This window comes from Salvelinus sp. IW2-2015, linkage group LG16, assembly GCF_002910315.2.
Source record: "Salvelinus sp. IW2-2015 linkage group LG16, ASM291031v2, whole genome shotgun sequence".
Classification (NCBI taxonomy): Eukaryota; Metazoa; Chordata; class Actinopteri; order Salmoniformes; family Salmonidae; genus Salvelinus; species Salvelinus sp. IW2-2015.
In genome coordinates this window covers 29752656-29775003 of record NC_036856.1, presented here as the reverse complement: position 1 = coordinate 29775003, position 22348 = coordinate 29752656, and the positions used below count along the sequence as shown (strand labels likewise).

The 22348-nt window shown below is 42.1% G+C and overlaps 1 protein-coding gene across 1 annotated transcript; it reads left to right on the top strand.

Annotated features, from left to right (window-relative positions):
- The first annotated feature begins 247 nt into the window (after nucleotides 1-247).
- Nucleotides 248-12918, top strand: znf648 (zinc finger protein 648). The gene is made up of 2 exons (XM_024004142.2): nucleotides 248-387; nucleotides 11217-12918. Exons 1-2 carry the CDS (start codon nucleotides 315-317, stop codon nucleotides 12857-12859), a joined length of 1716 nt encoding a protein of 571 aa, XP_023859910.1. The 5' UTR covers nucleotides 248-314; the 3' UTR covers nucleotides 12860-12918.
- The last annotated feature ends 9430 nt before the right edge of the window (nucleotides 12919-22348 follow it).

Here is a 22348-nt window from a genome sequence, read left to right as displayed (position 1 = left end):
CAAGAGTCTAATGGTGCTTTCAGGACAACTGGGAACTCGGGGAAAATGAGGTCAAATAATGACGTCAGTGATCTTCACGTCGGAAAGGAGGAGCTCTGGAAAGATTCCGAGTTTCCGAATTGTAATTTCGAGTTGGATGAACGTTCACAAGGTTTTTTCCCGAGTTCCTAGTTGTCTTGAACGCTCTGAAGTCGACTTCCAAGTTCCAAATTGTTTTGAACGCGGCATAAAACTGCTTACTAAAGGCGTAAGTGACACTGCTGTCCCCACGTTCTTTCACTTTGACTCCGCCCACTCCGAGTGSGTATCTCTAAATGACTATGGTTCGCACGCCGACAGGAGGATGCTTATGGTTTGCCTACGGGGAGATAAGAGGACGTTGTCGAGGTAAGCGGCAGAATGCAGCCTATGACTGAATGAATGGACAGATCAAGCTCTGATGACTAAACGTTGTAGTGAGAAAGAGATGGCATGTATGCTGACAGTTTATGAAATGGCCTGTAGGCGCTGAGCTTCTTATTTATTATAGTCTTATATAGATTTTAAGGATCACCAGTGCATGTATTATTTATTAGGATCCCCTCCACCCCCATTACTAGGATACCCCTCATCAGCGGGTAAACATAACTTGCCCATAACTTGTCCCCCCATCAGCGCATTTGACTGCTGTCATTATTGTCGTTTATATCTAAGTAGCGTATAAGCAAACAGTAGCCTTCTATTGAGAAATTTTACATACGGAATTAATATTAGCCTACAATAGAGTAAAATCGGATGAAACTTGTAAATTAACATCATAGACGTTGCATTATATAGAGTTCATCGCATGGGGTCCCCACCAAATAAGAGTTGGGCAACCTGTTGGTTTACTGTAATTTAAGATATTTATTGTCCAAATGTGATTTATTTCTGCACAGCATTTGACTTAAAGTATGTTATAAATTCTAATTATGCACATTATGTCTACATTGTGTTAGAAATGCGTTGTATGCATTGCATGACTTTGGGCCAGTGCCACAGAAGCTTTGGGAACTTTATGAGGTTACTGTTAACCTCCTAGTCAAAAAATCTAGCCCTGTTAAGAATAATGGCGCTATTATTCCTTACGTCCTAGTCATTGCCATTGACGTCCTGCTCGTGTAACCCTGCGACCATTTCGTACATAAAACATCCTCCATTCAGGCTGTAAAGGTTGGTTTCCTCCTTAACTTRATTTATTAATGGCCCACAGGACTAAAACAAATGGGGGAAATATGCGTAGGGGAGAGTGGGGTATTTTGCACCATTTTTTACATTAAGCATCACTAAGTCAAGGGAAATATAGTATTCTTTCTAACAAATATATGTACATATATTTCAGGATGTTGTGTATCCCTTGAAATAATCTGAATTAATATAAACATAACAGTTTTGAAAACATAGCTAGTCCAAAAAAATTGGTCTCTTGGCACAACTTATGGTGTATGTATGGCCTAAATTAAGCATAGGGACAGGGTAAATTGAGCCACCTTGGGGTAAGTGGGTAATGTTGTCCTGTGATGCTGCTAGTAGGCCAAAGTTAATTAATGGAATGGCATTATGGTGTATTGCATATATTAAATCTATGCCTACGTTCAGATATACAGTGCCTTCGGAAAGTATTCAGACCCCTTGACTTTTTCCACATTTTGTTATGTTACAACCTTATTCAAAAATGTATTAAATATTTTTTGCCCTCATCATTCTACACACAATACCTCATAATGACAAAGCAAAAACAGTGTTTTAGAAATATTTTCTAATTTATTAAACATAAATACTGAAATATCACATTTACAAAAGTATTCAGACCCTTTACTCTGTACTTTGTTAAAGCACCCTTGGCAGCGATTACAGCCTTGAGTCTTCTTGGGTATGACTCTACAAGCTTGGCACACCTGTATTTGGCGAGTTTCTCCCATTCTTCTCTGCCGATCCTCTCAAGCTCTGTCAGGCTGGATTGGGAGCGTAGCTTTACAGGTCTCTCCAGAGATGTTCAATTGGATTCAAGTTCAGGCTCTGGCTGGGCCACTTAATGACATTCAAAGACTTGTCCCGAAGCCACTCCTGAGGTGTCTTGGCTGTGTGCTTAGGGTCGTTGTCCTGTTGGAAGGTGAACCTGTGCCGCAGTCTGAGGTCCTGAGCGCTCTGAAGCATTTTTTCATCAAGGATTTCTTTTTACTTTTCTCTGTTCATCTTTGCCCCGATCCTGACTCGTCTCCCAGTCCCTGCCGCTGAAAAACATCCCCACAGCATGATGCTGCCACCACAATGCTTCACCGTAGGGATGGTGCCAGGTTTCCTCCTGACGTGGCGCTTGGCATTCAGGCCAAAGAGTTCAATCTTGGTTTCATCAGGCTTTCTCATTGTCTGAGAGTCTTTAGGTGCCTTTTGGCAAACTCCAAGCGGGCTTTTATGTGCCTTTTACTGAGGAGTGGCAAGTGTCTTGCACTGACTAGCTGGCAAGTGTCTTCACTGACATTTTCAAACTCTCCCTGACCCAGTCTGTAATACCTTCATGTTTCAAGCAGACAACCAGAGTCCATGTGCCCAAGAACGCCAAGGTAACCTGTCTAAATTACTATCGCCCCGTAGAAGTCACATCTGTAGCCAAGAAATGCTTTGAAAGGCTGGTCATGGCTCACATCAACACCATAATCCCAGACAYCATGGATCCACTCCAATTCGCAAACCGCCCCAACAGATCCACAGATAACGCAATCTCTATTGCACTCCACACTGCCCTTTCCCAACTGGACAAAAGGCACACCTACATGAGAATGCTGTTCTTTGACTACAGCTCAGCGTTCAACACCATAGTGCCCTCCAAACACATCACTAAACAAAGTACCCTGGGATGGGCCCTCAGATCCTCAAAAAGTTCTACAGCTGCACCATTGAGAGCATCTTGACTGGCTGCATCACCGCTTGGTATGGCAACTGCTTGGCATCCGACCACAAGGCACTACAGAGGGTAGTGCGTACGGCCCAGAACATCACTGAGGCCGAGCTCCCTGCCATCCAGGACCTCTATACTAGGCGGTGTCAGAAGAAGGTCCTAAAAATTGTCAAATAATCCAGCCACCCATGTCATATACTGTTCTTTCTGCTACCGATGCACCAAGTCTGGAACCAACAGGAACCTGAACAGCTTATACACCCATGCCATAAGACTGCTAAATAGTTAACCAAATAGCTACCTGGACTGTCTGCATTGACCCTTTTTGCACTAACTCTTTTCACTCATCAGATACGCTGCTGTTACTGTTTATTATCTATCCTGTTGCCTAATCACTTTATCCCTACGTATATGTATATATCTACCTCAATTATCTTGTACAYCTGCACATCGACTCGGTACTGGTACCCCGTGTATATAGCCAAGTTATTGTCACTCATTGTGTATTTATTCCTCATTGTAACGTCTGCTTCCAACTCACACCCTCAAACACGTAGATCCCCTGAACGCAGCTCACTTTCCAGCCCACTTTCCAGCTYMCACTCTCAAACACCTCGATCCCCTGAACGCAGCTGAATTACATGAATTACCTGAATTATAATCACCTGCTCACACACCTGTATGTCTGTCTCTTATACACATCTAGATGTGTATAAGAGACAGCTGTGAGGTATTGTTTGTTTTGTGACACACGGCTTTCGGAGTTCTGTGGTTTCCCTTGATTTACTCCTCCCGTGTATGATAGTTTTTGCCTGCCTCACTAACGACACCTTTTGCCTATTCCCTGCCTGTACTTTAGCCTATCGGATTTCCTGTTATCTACCTATTGCCTGATCTCCCGGACTACGTTACTAGCCTTTTCCTTGCCTGCACTGTTGCCCTTTTGGACCCCATGTATATGACCTTCTGCCTGCCCCTCGACCCAGCTACCTGCCTCCTACGGTGGTCCTTTGCAATAAAAAACAGGGGTCTGTTCCCCCTTGAGGTTCTTGAGAGAGCAGTCAAGGAAGTCAAATCAAATTGTATTTGTCACATGCTTCGTAAACAACAGGTGTAGACTAACAGTGAAATGCTTACTTACCCTTCCTAATTGGAGTTTTACTTATAAGGTTAAGGTTAAGGCCCTTCCTAACAATGCAGTGAGAAATGGAAAAATAATAACATGAGCGTAATGAACACGAGGGGAGACAGAGAGCTGGTTTCAAGCACAGGGCGCTTGGGTAGCTGCGCTTGAAACCAGCTCTCTGTCTCCCCTGCTTGTTTGGTTTATGGGGCATGATATCTGCTCTGTAACAATAAAAAAGCACTATCTTGAGTTCATAAAAATTACATATTGCTAAAATACTATGCATATTATGCATAAAACTGATTTTGTTTATCATCATTTGAATGGGTATGGTGGCCATTGGCTCAATTTACCCCATGGCCAAGTGCTCAATATACCCCAAGGCAAACATTTTGACTATATTAGCCCACACAGCTACAAGGATGCACTTTCATGCTAGGTTTAGGACCTCATATTGTAGTTTATAGAGACCCCAACTGATGTATAAAACAATCTTAAAACAATCTACTTTGGTTTAGATACAAGGATCGTGAAACCTATAAAACAATAAATTCATTTGACTTTGTACAAATAATTTTGGGGGAACGAACTTGCTTACCACTTTTTCCATGTTTCTTCCATCACAGATTCCATGAAATTATGACCTTTTACAGAATATTTGGTCAAATTATAAATGTTTTGTATGGTTTCCTAGGAAYAATGGGTGGCTCAACTAATCCCTTGGCTCTCCAACTCTCCCTTACTTTCTTATCCCACTCTCCCCTACTTTTTTCAAGTTACAATATGTACATTTTTGGGCGATCCTCCAAATTCACATAGAAATATGAGTTATAGATCTGTCATTATCATTGAAAGCAGGTCTAAGAAGTGGTAGATCAGTTCTATGTGCACTCTTATGTGTCTTTTACTTTCAGTTTTGTACACCAGATTCAAAAAGCTGAAAATACAATATTTGGGGTTATTGAAAATATATGTTTCAGCGGTTTAGATGGTACAATGATTCTGTACACTATACATTGCTTGTTTTGGCCCATAAACTGAAATTAGGCAAACTATTAGAATTTTAGCAACCAGGAAATGGCGAATCGATTTCTGCATATTGCAACTTTTAAAAAAATAATTCAATGCTACTTCCTGATGTTGTGCACCTTGTTCAGCCAGGGGTAAACAAGACTGCTGCAACAGAATGTCTGAACGTGATATACAACATAAGGAAGCTGGCAGAAAATTCGAAAGCGGTGGTGGAAAATTTTGCATATTTTCAKTTTTTTTTACCAGCGAGCTATTAAATCGAGTTAAGCAGGAAACAGACGCATTTGCAACCCGAATGGAGGATGTTTTATGTATGAACCGGTAGACAGGGGACACGAGTGTATTACCAGCTGGAGGGCAATGACAATGCCATACTAGCCTAACATATGGAATTGTTTTTATTGAAATTTGTTGTACATTTATGCAACGTTTTACTACTGAATCTATTTAGGCCTTCCATAACAAATGGGTTGAATACTTATTGACTCAAGATAAATAATTACTAGACATATAACGTTGACAAATAATTAGTCAAAAACAACTTTGCCATCATTATGATGTGGTCAAGTTTACTTTAGAGAGACGGCTATGTTGCCATGAGCTAGCAAAGTTCGTAAAAAATAGCTAGCAATCCTAACGTTAGCTAGCTAAAATGTCGGTGCTCTCCCCTTAATCCTAGCCAGCTAGCTAAAGTTATACTGCATCTTCAATCAATCTGGAGACATCACAATGATGACTAAAGCTTGTCCTACTAATTATTTGCCTCCTTTTGAAATGACATCGTGTTTCCGAGCCACAGTAATGCACTTTAGATAAAATCTTCATCAGCATCAATTGATACGGCATTGAGTAGAATGCTCAGCTGGGCATCAGTCCCAAAACTAACGTTCAAAACTATATTGTGACGAAATGTGCAATACATGAATATACAGTTAATTGATTCCGGATTCCCGGAGCCACAGAGACAGCTAGAGCCATAGGCTAATGTGCATATATACTTAAAGTAGCTAGACTGTTACATACTGTTATGTATTTAGAAACATATGGAGCAAAATGCCAGCTTTTGGCTTAAGAGACATGAGGGCAGAATTGTTTTGAAATCTGTCAATAAGCACTGTGTAATAAAGTCATTGGTTTTGTTTCAGTTCAGGTAAATTGTGCCCCTTATTTATTTTTATTTCATATACAGTACSAGTCAAAAGTTTGGACACACCTACTCATTCCAGAGTTTTTCTTTATTTTTTACTATTTTCTACATTGTAGAATAGTAGTGAAGACTTCAAAACTATGAAATAACACATATGGAATCATGTAGTAATCCAAAAAGTTTTTAACAAATCAAAATATATTTTCTATTTGATATTCTTCAAAGTAGCCACCCTTTGCCTTGATAACAGCTTTGCACACGCTTGGCATTCTCTCAACCAGCTTCATGAGGTAGTCAACTGGAATGCATTTCAATTAACAGCTGTACCTTGTTAAAAGTTCATTTGCGGAATTTCTTTCCTTCTTAATGTCATGCTGGTATGAATGATTCAGGAGACAGGTGCATGAATGCGTAATAGGCTTTTTTATTTCTTACCCAAATTACGGCGTGCGTGTAAAGGCACGGGAACGAAGACCAAACAAACACGTATACAACACACAGGGGTGAAACCCAAACAAAAGTGCGAGGAGTACCTCAAATAAATAACACTAGCGCACAACACGGGACGAGACCCATTATCATCTGCGCAATCCACAATGGCACGAAAGCCAAAACACACAGCACAGGTACTCACACGCACCAACGGACATTGCAACAATAATCGACAGGACACTGGCAGGGAAGTCAGACGCAGGAGAGCAGAACTTGGTAATAGCCGGAGCAGTTTAATAGCAAAACCCAYGGCATAAAAATAACAAGAATAATTGGGTACAAAAACCCGTCGCGCACCAAACAACACGTGCACAAGCACTTACAATAAACAAATCCACACAAAGMCATGGGGGGAACGGAGGGTTAAATACACAAATGATTGAGGGAATTGAAACCAGGTGTGAGGAAAAACAAGAAAAAACACATGGAAAATGAAAAGTGTATTGATGATGGCTAGAAGACCGGTGACGCCGACCGCCAAGCGCTGCCCGAACAAGGAGAGGACCCGACTTCGGCGGAAGTCGTGACACTTATACAATTACTAATCACTGGGAATAGGGGTCAGGTGTGCGTAATTCAAGTTTCTGAGGGATCTGTGACACTTAATGTGTTCGAGCCAATCAGTTGTGTTGTGACAAGGTAGGGGTGGTTTTACAAGCAACATCTGCATCGAGCTAAAGGCTAGAGCTGCGGCTTTCAAGGAGCGAGACACTAATCCGGACGCCTATAAGAAATCCCACTATGCCCTCAGACGAACCATCAAACAAGCAAAGCGTCAATACAGGATTAAGATTGAATCCTACTACACCGGCTTTGACGCTCTTTGTATTGTGGCAGTGCATGAAAACTATTACGGACTACAAAGGGAAACCCAGAAAGGTCAAACTTTAAACAGGTCAACATTCACAAAGCCGCGGGGCCAGATGGATTACCAGGACGTGTACTCAAAGCATGCGTGGACCAACTGGCAAGTGTCTTCACTGACATTTACAACCTCTCACTGACTGAGTCTGTAATACCTACAGTTGAAGTCGGAAGTTTACATACACTTAGGTTGGAGTCATTAAAACTCRTTTTTCAACCATTCCACAAATTTCTTGTTAACAAACTATAGTTTTGGCAAGTCTGTTAGGACATCTACTTTGTGCATGACACAAGTAATGTTTTTGACAATTGTTTACAGACAGATTATTTCACTATAATTCACTGTACCACAATTCCAGTAGGTCAGAGTTTACATACACTAAGTTGACTGTGCCTTTAAACAGCTTGGAAAATTCCAGAAAATGATGTCATGGCTTTAGAAGCTTCTGATATGCAAATTGACAACATTTGAGTCAATTGGAGGTGTACCTGTGGATGTATTTCAAGGCCTACCTTCAAACTCAGTGCCTCTTTGCTTGACATCATGGGAAAATCAGAAGAAATCAGCCAAGACCTCAGAAAAAAAAATGTAGACCTCCACAAGTCTGGTTCATCCTTTGGAGCAATTTCCAAATGCCTGAAGGTACCACGTTCATTTGTACAAACAATAGTACGCAAGTATAAACACCATGGGACCACGCAGCCGTCATACCACTCAGGAAGGAGACGCGTTCTGTCTCCTAGAGATGAACGTACTTTGGTGCGAAAAGTGAAATCAATCCCATAACAACAGCAAAGGACCTTGTGAAGATGCTGGAGGAAACAGGTACAAAGTATCTATATCCACAGTAAAACGAGTCCTATATCGACATAACTTGAAAGGCCGCTCAGCAAGGACGAAGCCACTGCCTCAAAACGGCATAAAAAAGCATACTACGGTTTGCAACTGCACATGGGGACAAAGATCAACGTTTTTGGAGAAATGTCCTCTGGTCTGATGAAACAAAAATATAACTGTTTGGCCATAATGACCATCGTTATGTTTGGAGAAAAGGGGGAGGCTTGCAAGCTGAAGAACACCATCCCAACCGTGAGAACAGGAGCGGGAGCCTCATATTGTGGGCGTGCTTTGCTGCAGGAGGGACTGGTGCACTTCACAAAATAGATGGCATCATGAGGCAGGAAAATTATGTGGATATATTGAAGCAACATCTCAAGACATCAGTCAGGAAGTTAAAGCTTGGTCGCAAATGGGTCTTCCAAATGGACAATGACCCCAAGCATACTTCCAAAGTTGTGGCAAAATGGCTGAAGGACAACAAAGTAAATGTATTGTAATGGCCATCACAAGCCCTGACCTCAATCCTATAGGAGATTTGTGGGCAGAACTGAAAAAGCGTGTGCGAGCAAGGAGGCCTACAAACTTGACTCAGTTACACCAGCTCTGTCAGGAGGAATGGTACAAAATTCATGTTTCAAGCAGACCACCATAGTCCCTGTGCCCAAAGAAGCCAAGGTAACCTGCCTAAGTGATTACCGTCCCGTAGCACTCACATCAGTCGTCATGAAGTGCTTTGAAAGGCTGGTCATGGTTCACATCAACAGCATCCTCCCGGATACCCTAGACCCACTCCAATTCGCATACCGCCCCAACAGATCCACAGATGATGCAATCTCAATCGCACTCCACTCTGCTCTTTCTCACCTGGACAAAAGGAACACCTATGTGAGAATGCTGTTAATTGACTACAGCTCAGCGTTCAACACCATAGTGCCCATGAAGCTCATYACTAAGCTAAGGACTCTGGGACTAAACACCTTCCTCTGCAACTGGATCCTGGACTTCCTGACGGGCCACTCCCAGGTGGTAAGGGTAGGCAACAACACGTCTGCCGCGCTGATCCTCAACACTGGGGCCCCTCAGGGGTGTGTACTTAGTCCCCTCATGTACTCCCTGTTCACCCATGACTGCGTGGCCAAACACGACTCTTACAGCCTCATTAACAGTGGTAGGCCTTACTACCGACAACGATGAGACAGCCTATAGGGAGGAGGTCAGAGAACTGGCAGTGTGGTGCCAGGACAACAATCTCTCCCTCAATGTGAGCAAGACAAAGGAGCTGATTGTGGACTACAGGAAAAGGCGGGCCGAACAGGCCCCCATTAACATCGACGGGGCTGTAGTGGAGAGGGTCGAAAGTTTCAAGTTCCTTGTTGTCCAGATCACCAACAATCTATCATGGTCCAAACACACCAAGACAGTCGTGAACAGGGCACGACAAAACCTTTTCCCCCTCAGGAGACCGAAAAGATTTGGCATGGGTCCCCAGATCCTCAAAAAGTCATACAGCTACACCATCGAGAGCATCCTGACTGGTTGCATCACCACCTGGTATGGCAACTGCTCGGCATCTGACCATAAGGCGCTACAGAGGGTAGTGCGTACGGCCCAGTACATCACTGGGGCCAAACTTCCTGCAATTCAGGACCTATATAATAGGCGGTGTCAGAGGAAAGCCCATAAAATTGTCAGAGACTCCAGTCACCCAAGTCATAGACTGTTTTCACTGCTACTGCACGGCAAATGGTACCGGGGTACCAAGTCTAGGACCAAAAGCTCCTTAACAGCTTCTATCCCCTAGCCATAAGACTGCTGAACAATTAATCAAACCCCCCCCTCCATTTGTTTTGTACACTGCTGCTACTCGCTGTTTATTATCTATGCATAGTCACTTCACCCCTACCTACATGTACAAATGACCTCTAACCTGTACCCCCGCACACTGACTCGGTACCGGTACCCCCTGTATATAGCCTCGTTATTGTGTTACTTTTTATAATTCTTTACTTTAGTTAATTTGGTAAATATTTTCTTAACTCGTCTTGTACTGCACTGTTGGTTAAGGGCTTGTAAGTAAGCATTTCACGGTAAAGTATACACTCTATTTGGCACATGTGACAAATAAAGTTTGATTTGATCTGATTTGAAATGAATATAGCATATTCTGTTATGGTTGAGTGAATGCCAAGAGTGTGCAAAGCTGTCATCAAGGCAAAGGGTGGCTACTTTTGATTTGTTTAACACTTTCTTGGTTACTACATGATTACATATGTGTTATTTCATAGTTTTGATGTCTTCACTATTATTCTACAATGTAGTAACAATAAAGAAAACCCCTTGAATGAGTAGGTGTGTCCAATATTCTGTACATTTAATTGATTTCATAAAGTCATCTATATTTTATTACATATTTCATTTCTCTTCTATTTTGAACCACCACATCCACATCTTCTTCGGCTGACACTTGGTTATTTCACGACAAACAGCACCAGTTATTGGAATTCATATGCTTCATATGAGCCTGTTATGAGCTGCACACAGACAGCTTGTCTCTTCTTAGGCCGTTTTGTATAGTGGCAGTTTTCGCAGAGCACTAAAACTTTAATAAACCCTTCATAGATGCTTTACAAACATTCATAGATGCTTTATAACACTTACTAAACTCATATTTTGCATGTGTGATGAACTCAATAACATTACTACTTATTGTGAAACCTTTGGTCATATAGCATTACAATTTTTATCCTCACTGTGGTGGATAGTTAACACTGTATTTGTTTTTGTGTTTTTCTTCCAGGCACTGCCAAGGAGGTGAGTTCAGGGAAAATCCCTTTTCAGCCTCAAGCCACGTTCACCACCTCTATAATATCCAGTATGGCTGAAGAAATGCCTTCATGGACCTCAGAAAGGTTTGTTGATAAAGTGTACATTTCAAAGAGAAGTATCAGGAAAAACTTAATAAACAAAATGCACTACGTTTCCAACGTGCCCTCAGAGAGTGTAAAAGTCAACACTGCTCACAAAGTGGAAAGTGACTCTAACCCRTCTGATAATGACGATACTGACTCCCTCTCAGGTAGTAGCTACACTGGGATGATTTATTTAAACCCACAAACACCTACATGGACTCTGGCTGAGAAGTTTGCTGGGCTCAACTCTGGAAAAGACAAGAGACTGTCTYCCAATCAGGACCTCTGTAGTCCTCCAGGTTCACCCGCAGCCATTGAACATAATGTTGCCAATAGGAGAGGTTCTACAGGTCTGGAGGGGGTCTACTCAGACTCGTCACAACAGGAGGAAGGCAACATCAAGAATGGTACTAAAAGACTTCTGCAGAGGAAAGTGTGTAGCGGTGATCCTTCTGATCTGAAGCTGCGTCTGGTGAGAGAGATCAGGCCCAAAACCAAGGAGGCTCTGTCTGATGTTCGTCATGATGTGCGCGATGTACGTGGGAACAAGGGGAATTGGAAGGGTGGAGAACCGCTAGTCATTCCCCCTCCACTAAACAAGGCTATGGCCATGATTGATGCCTGTGAGGATAAGGTGCCTATAGTGTTTGCTGCCATGAAGAAACGTGGAGTGGAGGGAGACACAGAGAACCGGCCCTACAAGTGCACTCACTGCAACTGGGCCTTTAAGAAGTCCAGCAATCTGCAGAGTCATCTGGATACTCATAGTGGCCTGAAGCCTCATATATGTGACCTGTGTGGCAAAGCCTATTCTCACCAAGGCACACTGCAGCAGCACAAGCGCCTGCACACTGGAGAGAGACCGTACCACTGCCCCTTCTGTGAAAAGACGTACATCTGGTCCTCCGATTACCGCAAGCACATTCGCACGCACACCGGAGAGAAACCGTACGTGTGCGAGACCTGCAGCAAGGACTTTGTGCGCTCCTCGGACCTGCGGAAGCATGAGCGCAACATGCACACCAATGAAAAACCCTTCCCGTGCACGCAGTGCGGCAAGACCTTCAACAAGCCACTGTCCCTGCTCCGCCATGAGCGCACTCACCTGGGCGAGCGGCCCTTCTGCTGTCCCATCTGCGGGAAAGCCTTTGCCGTGGCCAGCCGCATGGCAGAGCACCAGAAGGTGCACACCGGGGTGAGACCCTACACTTGCCTGGTCTGCACCAAGTCCTTCACCAAGTCCTCCAACCTGCTGGAGCACCAGGCCGTACACAGCGGCATCCGCCCCCACAAGTGTCCTCAGTGCGGGGTGGCATTCGCCATGGTGTCCCGCCTGGTCCGTCACCAACGTGTCCATACCGGAGAGAGGCCCTACGACTGCACAGGCTGCAGCATGTCCTTCAGCCGCACGGCTGCTCTGAAGCGCCACCAAGAGCAGACGTGTGCCGGGAGGATCTTTGTCTGTGTGGAGTGTGACAAGGCTTTCCAGTGTGCCTCTCAGCTCACAGAGCACATGGTGAGCCATGAATGACCCTACTGCTGCTGCTGCTGTTGAAAACACTGAAGACTGATTTATGCTGTTTGGGAGCTACCCTCTCATACAGTACAAACAGTTGGTCTAATCAACCTTACTGATCTCTACATGCTACGCTCTCAGAAAAAAGTGTTCCCAAAGGGTTCTTCGGCTGTCCCCATAGGATAACCATTTTTGGTTCCAGGTAGATAGCACCTTTTTTGAAGGAAAACATCCTGCTAGGCTGCTGAGCCTTAAAATACAGTGCCTTCAGAAAGTATTCACACCCCTTTCCTTTTTCACAAGTGCCCTCAGCCGGTATGATGCATTTTGCATCAAATTATGTTGCGATTTGCATCATATGATGCTCAATGCATCATACACGTTGTGTTTCTGTATTTTATCTTGAAGTTGTATATCTTGAAAACTTGATTGCTGACATGGAAAACATTTTGGGACTGTATAAAAAATGGACTAATGAAACAAATACCAAAAGATGGTTTTGGGGTGGAACTTTCCTTTTATGGCTGTGATAGGAGAAAACTGAGGATGGATCAAGAACATTGTAGTTACTCCACAATACTAACCTAAATGACAGATTGAAAAGAAGGAAGCCTGTACAGAATAAAAATATTCCAAATCATGCATCCTGTTTGCAATAAGGCACTAAAGTAAAACTGCCAAAAATGTGGCAAAGCAATTCACTTTTTGTCCTGAATACAAAGCATTRTGTTTGGGGCAAATCCAACACAACACATCACTGAGTACCACTCTTCATATTTTCAAGCATGGTGGTGGCTGCATCATGTTATGTGTATGCTTGTTATCGGCAAGGACAAGGGAATGGAATAGAGCTAAGCACAGGAAAACCTGGTCCAGTCTGCTTYCCAACAGACACTGGGAGACAAATGTACATTTCAGCAGCACAAAAACCTAAAACACAAGGCCAATAACCTAAAACACAAGGCCTTGCAAAAGTATTCACCCCCTTGGCATTTTTCGTATTTTGTTGCATTACAACCTGTAATTAATGGGTTTTTATTTGGATTTCATGTAATGGACATACACAAAATAGTCAAAATTGGTGAAGTGAAATGAAAATAATAACTTGTTTCAAAAAACTCAAAAACAGAAAAGTGGTGCGTGCATATGTATKYAMCCCTTTTGCTGTGAAGCCCCTAAATAAGATCTGGTGCAACCAATTACCTTCAGATGTCACATAATTAGTTAAATAAAGTCCACCTGTGTGCAATCTAAGTGTCACATGATCTGTCACATGATCTCAGTATATACAGTGGGGAGAACAAGTATTTGATACGCTGACAATTTTGCAGGTTTTCCTACTTACAAAGCATGTAGAGGTCTGTAATTTTTATCATAGGTACACTTCAACTGTGAGAGACGGAATCTAAAACAAAAATCCAGAAAATCACATTGTATGATTTTTAAGTAATTAATTTGCATTTTATTGCATGACATAAGTATTTGATACATCAGAAAAGCAGAACTGAATATTTGGTACAGAAACCTTAGGTTGCAATTACAGAGATCATACGTTCCTGTAGTTCTTGACCAGGTTTGCACACACTGCAGCAGGGATTTTGGCTCCACTCCTCCATACAGACCTTCTCCAGATCCTTCAGGTTTCGGGGCTGTCGCTGGGCAATACGGACTTTCGGCTCCCTCCAAAGATTTTCTATTGGGTTCAGGTCTGGAGACTGGCTAGGCCACTCCAGGACCTTGAGATGCTTCTTACGGAGCCACTCCTTAGTTGCCCTGGCTGTGTGTTTCGGGTCGTTGTCATGCTGGAAGACCCAGCCACGACCCATCTTCAATGCTCTTACTGAGGGAAGGAGGTTGTTGGTCAAGATCTCGCGATACATGGCCCCATCCATCCTCCCCTCAATACGGTGCAGTCGTCCTGTCCCCTTTGCAGAAAAGCATCCCCAAAGAATGATGTTTCCACCTCCATGCTTCACGGTTGGGATGGTGTTCTTGGGGTTGTACTCATCCTTCTATTCCTCCAAACACGGCGAGTGGAGTTTAGAGCAAAAAGCTCTATTTTTTGTCTCATCAGACCACATGACCTTCTCCCATTCCTCCTCTGGATCATCCAGATGGTCATTGGCAAACTTCAGACGGGCCTGGACATGCGCTGGCTTGAGCAGGGGGACCTTGCGTGCGCTGCAGGATTTATACCATGACGGCGTAGTGTGTTACTAATGGTTTTCTTTGAGACTGTGGTCCCAGCTCTCTTCAGGTCATTGACCAGGTCCTGCCGTGTAGTTCTGGGCTGATCCCTCACATTCCTCATGATCATTGATGCCCCACGAGGTGAGATCTTGGATGGAGCCCCAGACCGAGGGTGATTGACCGTCATCTTGAACTTCTTCCATTTTCTAATAATTGTGCCAACAGTTGTTGCCTTCTCACCAAGCGCTTGCTATTTGTCTGTAGCCCATCCCAGCCTTGTACAGGTCTACAATTTATCCCTGATGTCCTTACACAGTTCTCTGGTCTTGGCCATTGTGGAGAGGTTGGAGTCTTGTTGATTGAGTGTGTGGACAGGTGTCTTTTATACAGGTAACGAGTTCAAACAGGTGCAGTTAATACAGGTAATGAGTGGAGAACAGGAGGGCTTCTTAAAGAAAAAACTAACAGGTCTGTGAGAGCCGGAATTCTTACTGGTTGGTATGATCAAATACTTGTCATGCAATAAAATGCAATAAATTACTTAAAAATCATACAATGTGATTTTCTGGATTTTTGTTTTAGATTCCGTCTCTCACAGTTGAAGTGTACCTATGATAAAAAATACAGACCTCTACATGCTTTGTAAGTAGGAAAACCTGCAAAATCGGCAGTGTATCAAATACTTGTTCTCCCCACTGTATACGTATTCTGAAAGGCCCCAGAGTCTGCAACACCACTAAGCAAGGGACACCACCAAGCAAGTTGCACCATGAAGACCAAAGAGCTCTCCAAACAGGTCAGGGACAAAGTTGTGGAGAAGTACAGATCAGGGTTGGGTTATAAAAGAATATCAGAAACTTTGAACATCCCACAGAGCGCCATTAAATTCATTATTTAAAAATGGAAAGACTATGGCACCACAACAAACCTGCCAAGAGAGGGCCGCCCACCAAAACTCACGGACCGGGCAAGGAGGGCATTAATCAGAGAGGCAACAAAGAGACCAAAGATAACCCTGAAGGAGCTGCAAAGCTTCAGAGCAGAGATTGGAGTATCTGTCCATAGGACCACTTTAAGCCGTACACTCCACAGAGCTGGGCTTTATGGAAGAGTGGCCAGAACAAAAATAAGTAAACATGTTTGGTGTTCACCAAAAGGCATGTGGGAGACTCCCCAAACATATGGAAGAAGGTACTCTGGTCAGATGAGACTAAAATTGAGCTTTTGGCCATCAAGGAAGATGTTATGTCTGGCGCAAACCCAACACCTCTCATCACCTCGAGAACATCATCCCCACAGTGAAGCATGGTGGTGGCAGCATCATGCTGTGGGGATGTTTTTCATTGGCAGGGACTGGGAAACTGGTCAGAATTGAAGGAATGGTGGATGGCGCTAAATACAGGGAAATTCTTGAGGTAAACCTGTTTCAGTCTTCCAGATTTGAGACTGTGACAGAGGTTCACCTTCCAGCAGGACAATGACCCTAAGCATACTGCTAAAGCAACACTTGAGTGGTTTAAGGGGAAAYATTTAAATGTCTTGGAATGGCCCAGTCAAAGCCCAGACCTCAATCCAATTGAGAATCTGTTGGATTGAGATTGCTGTACACCATCGGAACCCATCCAACTTGAAGGAGCTGGAGCAGTTTTGCCTTGAGGAATGGGCAAAAATCCCAGTGACTAGATGTGCCAAGCTTATAGAGACATACCCCAAGAATTGCTGCAAAAGGTGGCTCTACAAAGTATTGACTTTGGGGGGGTGAATAGTTATGCACACTCAAGTTTTCAGTTTTTTTGTCTTATTTCTTGTTTGTTTCACAAGAAAAAATATTTTGCATCTTCAAGGTGGTAGGCATGTTGTGTAAATCAAATGATACAAACCCCCCAAAAATCTATTTTAATTCTAGGTTGTAAGGCAACAAAATAGGAAAAATGCCAAGGGGGGGTGAATACTTTCGCAAGCCACTGTATACAATGGAGTTGCATACCAAGACGACATTGAGTGTTCCTGAGTGGCCTAGTTACAGTTTTGACTTATATCGGCTTGAAAATCTATGGCAACTTGAAAATGCCTGTCTAGCAATGATCAACAACTTAACCGAATTTTAAAAAGAATAATATGCAAATATTGTACAATCCAGTTGTTTAACGCTCTTAGAGACTTACCYAGAAAGACACAGCTGTAATCACTGCCTAAGGTGCTTCTACAAAGTATTGAATCAGGGGTGTGAATACTTATGTAAATGAGTACATTTGCAAAAAAATCKAAAAAGATGTTTTCACTTTGCCGTTATGGGGTATTGTGTGTAGGTAGATGGGTGAGAATAAAATCTATTTAATACATTTTCAATTCAGGCTGTAACACAACAAGATGTGGAATAAGTCAAGGAGAATGATTTTTATGAAATACGACCTGTAATTAATTACAATATGAGTGAAAAGGTTTTCCTTCCAAAAAATGCTAATTTTAAAAAGCAGCTTTTCTGTGTTAGAATGGTGTGGGCATACCCCAACACCAGAGCGGTGTGGGTGTATACCAGTCATTAAAAATATTCATGCAAGTAGACTCATTTCCTATAAGGAAATAACAAGCATTTTTTAAATGGTCTGTTTGAGATACAAGTCTGAGGTGTAGTTTAAAAAAWATATTTTTGAATTTTTATGCTTTGGCCACAAATACGAGTATAGGATGAGTCAACAACATAATTTGGGTATRAGTTAACAGAATATGAACGTTTAAAAGGGAGATTTTCACTGGACAGTTACTTAAGCATCCTCTGAAAATATTCTAAAATCTATATTAAAAAACTTCTGCTAATGCAAGCATGGGTTTGTCTGAAAAAAGCTAAATTGTTAAGGAAGATGTATGATGTTCAGGAATTATATGCCGCTTTCTATAATATTTGTGATCTCTTATATAAGGAATGTGGTAAAATACCCACAAAAATCAACTGTCATCTGTCATCCTCAATGATGGAGAGTATTGGATTTAGTTTACTACACTGTGGTTACATAGTTTATTTATTCTGTGTGAACTTGACAAAGACTGTCTGAAAAATATATACTACCAGGAATTACTTTGCCCTGAATGACAGTTGAGTGTATCAATATGTTTGAAATGTACTTTGTTTTTTACCTGTTCTTATAAAATAGATCTCTGGTTAATTGACACAAGCAACAGCTTGCTTTCATCAATTTATTTTTTTAAGTATGTCAGTTTGTTCTTGTTTTTATCATTTCAGCATGCCTTCTTTCTGGTGACCCATAGTTCTATTCAAATCTCTATTATTCTGCAATACAGTATTTGACTTAGAATGGAGTAGACTAGAATACAATACAATACAATTCATCTTTATTGTCCCCAAAAAGCAATTCAGTTGCATCAAAATTGGACAGTTTAGTAGTTTGACAGCATGTAGCTTATGGTAGGTTAGTGAAGACTAAACTTTAGAGGAGTGATTATACAATCGTGGCCAAAAGTTTTGAGAATGACACAAATATTAATTTCCACAAAGTTTGCTGCTTCAGTGTCTTTAGATATTTTTGTCAGATGTTACTATGGAATACTGAAGTATAATTACAAGCATTTCATAAGTGGCAAAGGCTTTTATTGACAATTACATGAAGTTGATGCAAAGAGTCAATATTTGCAGTGTTGACCCATCTTTTTAAAGACCTCTGCAATCCACCCTGGCATGCTGTCAATTAACTTCTGGGCCACATCCTGTCTGATGGCAGCCCATTCTTGCATAATCAATGCTTGGAGTTTGTCAGAATTTGTGGGTTTTTGTTTGTCCACCCGACTTTTGAGGATTGACCACAAGTTCTCAATGTGATTAAGGTCTGGGGAGATTCCTGGCCATGGACCCAAAATATCGATGTTTTGTTCCCCGAGCCACTTAGTTATCACTTTTGCCTTATAGCAAGGTGCTCCATCATGCTGGAAAAGGCATTGTTCGTCACCAAACTGTTCCTGGATGGTTGGGAGAAGTTGCTCTCGGAGGATGTGTTGGTACCATTCTTTATTCATGGCTGTGTTCTTAGGCAAAATTGTGAGTGAGCCCACTCCCTTGGTTGAGAAGCAACCCCACACATGAATGGTCTCAGGATGCTTTACTGTTGGCATGACACAGGACTGATGGTAGCGCTCACCTTGTCTTCTCCGGACAAGCTTTCCGGACTGTCTCTTATACACATCTAGATGTGTATAAGAGACAGGTGCGTGCAGATGCACTCACACCTGCCTGCTGCCATTCCTGAGCAAGCTCTGTACTGGTGGTGCCCCGATCCCGCAGCTGAATCAACTTTAGGAGACGGTCCTGGCGCTTGCCTGACTTTCTTGGGCGCCCTGAAGCCTTCTTCACAACAATTGAACCGCTCTCCTTGAAGTTCTTGATGATCTGATAAATGGTTGATTTAGGTGCAATCTTACTGGCAGCAATATCCTTGCCTGTGAAGCCCTTTTTGCGCAAAGCAATGATGACGGCACGTTTTTCCTTGCAGGTAACCATGGTTGACAGAGGAAGAACAATGATTCCAAGCACCACCCTCCTTTTGAACCTTCCAGTCTGTTATTCGAACTCAATCAGCATGACAGAGTGATCTCCAGCCTTGTCCTCGTCAACACTCACACCTGTGTTAACGAGAGAATCACTGACATGATGTCAGCTGATCCTTTTGTGGCAGGGCTGAAATGCAGTGGAAATGTTTTTGGGGGATTCAGTTAATTTGCATGGCAAAGAGGGACTTTGCAATTAATTGCAATTCATCTGATCACTCTTCACAACATTCTGGAGTATATGCAAATTGCCATCATACAAACTGAGGCAGCAGACTTTGTGAAAATTAATATTTGTGTCATTCTCAAAACTTTTGGCCACGACTGTACACATGAGCACCTCTAAGAAGAACACCTAGTAGCCTATCAAGTGCAGTGTGCATCCCAAATGGCACCTTTAGGTCCTGGTCAAAAATAATGTACTATATAGGAAATAGGTTGCCTTTTGGCAAGCACACCTAGTAGCATATGAAGTGGAGATCAGTAATGAGGGTGCAGTTCTAAGGTTAATCGTATGGGAACAATCTGAATCTTTGAAAGTACAATATGGAATGTAATTTATAAAAATTTTGTTTGTTATGGATTTGGCAGGTTTTGTTTTTGTATTTTTTACCTGTGTTTTTGGTGTTCTTTGATGAAGAGTATGGACACCTTGATTGCAAAGGAGTGCAGAATAACATAATGCAGAAAGCGCCATCCTTTTCTGAAAATCTAGACCAGCAAGATTGAATTCAATGGACGTCCTTTGAAGCACTTTAAAGCTCACAGCAGGGACCTTAAATGAGTTTGAAAGTCCAGTAATTTGTCTTACTAAGACCTGGTGATCCGTTGTGAAAATTGGTCCCCCAATACCTCTGTAGCACAGGAGGCTGCTAACGGGAGAACAGCTCATAATAATGGCTGGAATGGAGTGAATGGAATGGTTTGATGTGTTCGATACCATTCCATTTATTCCCTTCCAGCTATTACTATGAGCACGTCCTCCCCAATTAAGGTGCCACTCGATGCCTGTGCTCTGTAGTTAACCTTAAGTCTTACTACAATCCACAACTTACTCAATAATACAGTTTTGATACCATCAGTGCCATCCAGTCACATGAGAATATACAGTAAGAGACTCACTCACTATTTCTATGCAATAATCAAGAGATTGGGTTGAATGAAAACCAGAGCGGAGTCATTCAGAGCTGCTGTCCGACTGACAGGCTAATGGTCATTAGGAGTTCATGTGATACTACAAAAGTGCTATTAATACCTGGTGCTAACAAGCCCCCTTTGTCCTGATTGTGTCCACATCCTGATTGTACCCACATTTGTAGACGATCAAAAGACACATTGTGATCTGATTGTGATCTTCCTGACCACCTCCAGAGGTAGACAGGCACATAGCCGTGGGAAGTAGGGGTGCTGAGGGTGCCGCAGCACCCCCTCATTTGTTCYCCACAAAAGTAGTGCACTGGGCCTTTACTAGTACGATAATAACGGACTTATATAGCCGTCTGTAGTGCAGCACCCCCACCCTCAAACATCTTCCCACGGCCTGCATTGTGTCTGGATATCTTACAGATGTAGACATATCTAGACAGTGAAACCATTTGAATCAAAATTATCCCACCTTCTAAAATCATTGACAGGTGGCACCCTTGACTTTAGACATCAATTTTTGTTTTAAAATAAATACATTTATATTATTTTGAAAGACTATTAATCAAATAATTGGATGCATGTTAGCGCCCGGTATAAACAAGGCTCTGGTCACTAGTGTGTTCACTTCCTAGTGTGTTCACTTCCTAGTGTGTTCACTTCCTAGTGTGTTCACTTCCTAGTGTGTTCACTTCCTAGTGTAGATACATTAGTGAGAAAAAATCTTGACACGAGGCATCCTTGCCCTCTTGCCCAGGGTGGCACATTTTATGTTTGTTTATATGTGTCAAGAAATATTGTGTGAATATTTGATAGATGTCAGAAAAATGTTGGATCTTATTTCAGGTGTCAAGTTGATATTCTATTTGAAGACCAAAGGTCTACCGAATATTGCGGGAATGAAAAAAATATATAATTTGTACTGTACAAGCTGCAAGCTGATTTCTGTAGCTGTCTGCTGCAGTAACACATAGATGTTATGTGTATAATTGGATTTGAGTAAAAGAGAACAAGAATTTAAATAAAAGAGAATGCGAATAACAATCAATTGTTTGTGTTTTTTGAAAATGTTTAATGTAAACATTATAGTAAATTTTATTTTTAAAGCGCTGAAATGTTCATTAACAGTACAAGCAGAAATCTCTAAGCAGAAATCATGATAAGTTATTGAGTCAGTGGAATAATTTTTGGTTTTGAGAATTCTCGTTCAACTATGACACACAGTTACATTGGCAATGGAGCTTGTATTACTTATAAGATATATTGGACAAGACGTTTGACAGGAGTTGGGAATTTGAACCCCAGCAACCCACCAGAATCAGAACTAATCTTAATTTAGTTTTTTCTCTTGCTGATGATCCTTGTTAGTGACAGGTTTCATTTCTCAAACTACATTAGCACATATCCATTACCACAGACATACTTTCAATGTACACACATACATTTATACAGTTCAAGAGTCACTGCAGAGTAGACATTACAGAATCTATAGAACTGGTGACATGCACAACATACATTTCCCCCTATAAGACCCTGAAAATAAAATGAGGGGGGAAGGGTTCTAATCACATATATTGAATCCTTTAAAAAAAAGGTCATACCATGGATCATTTA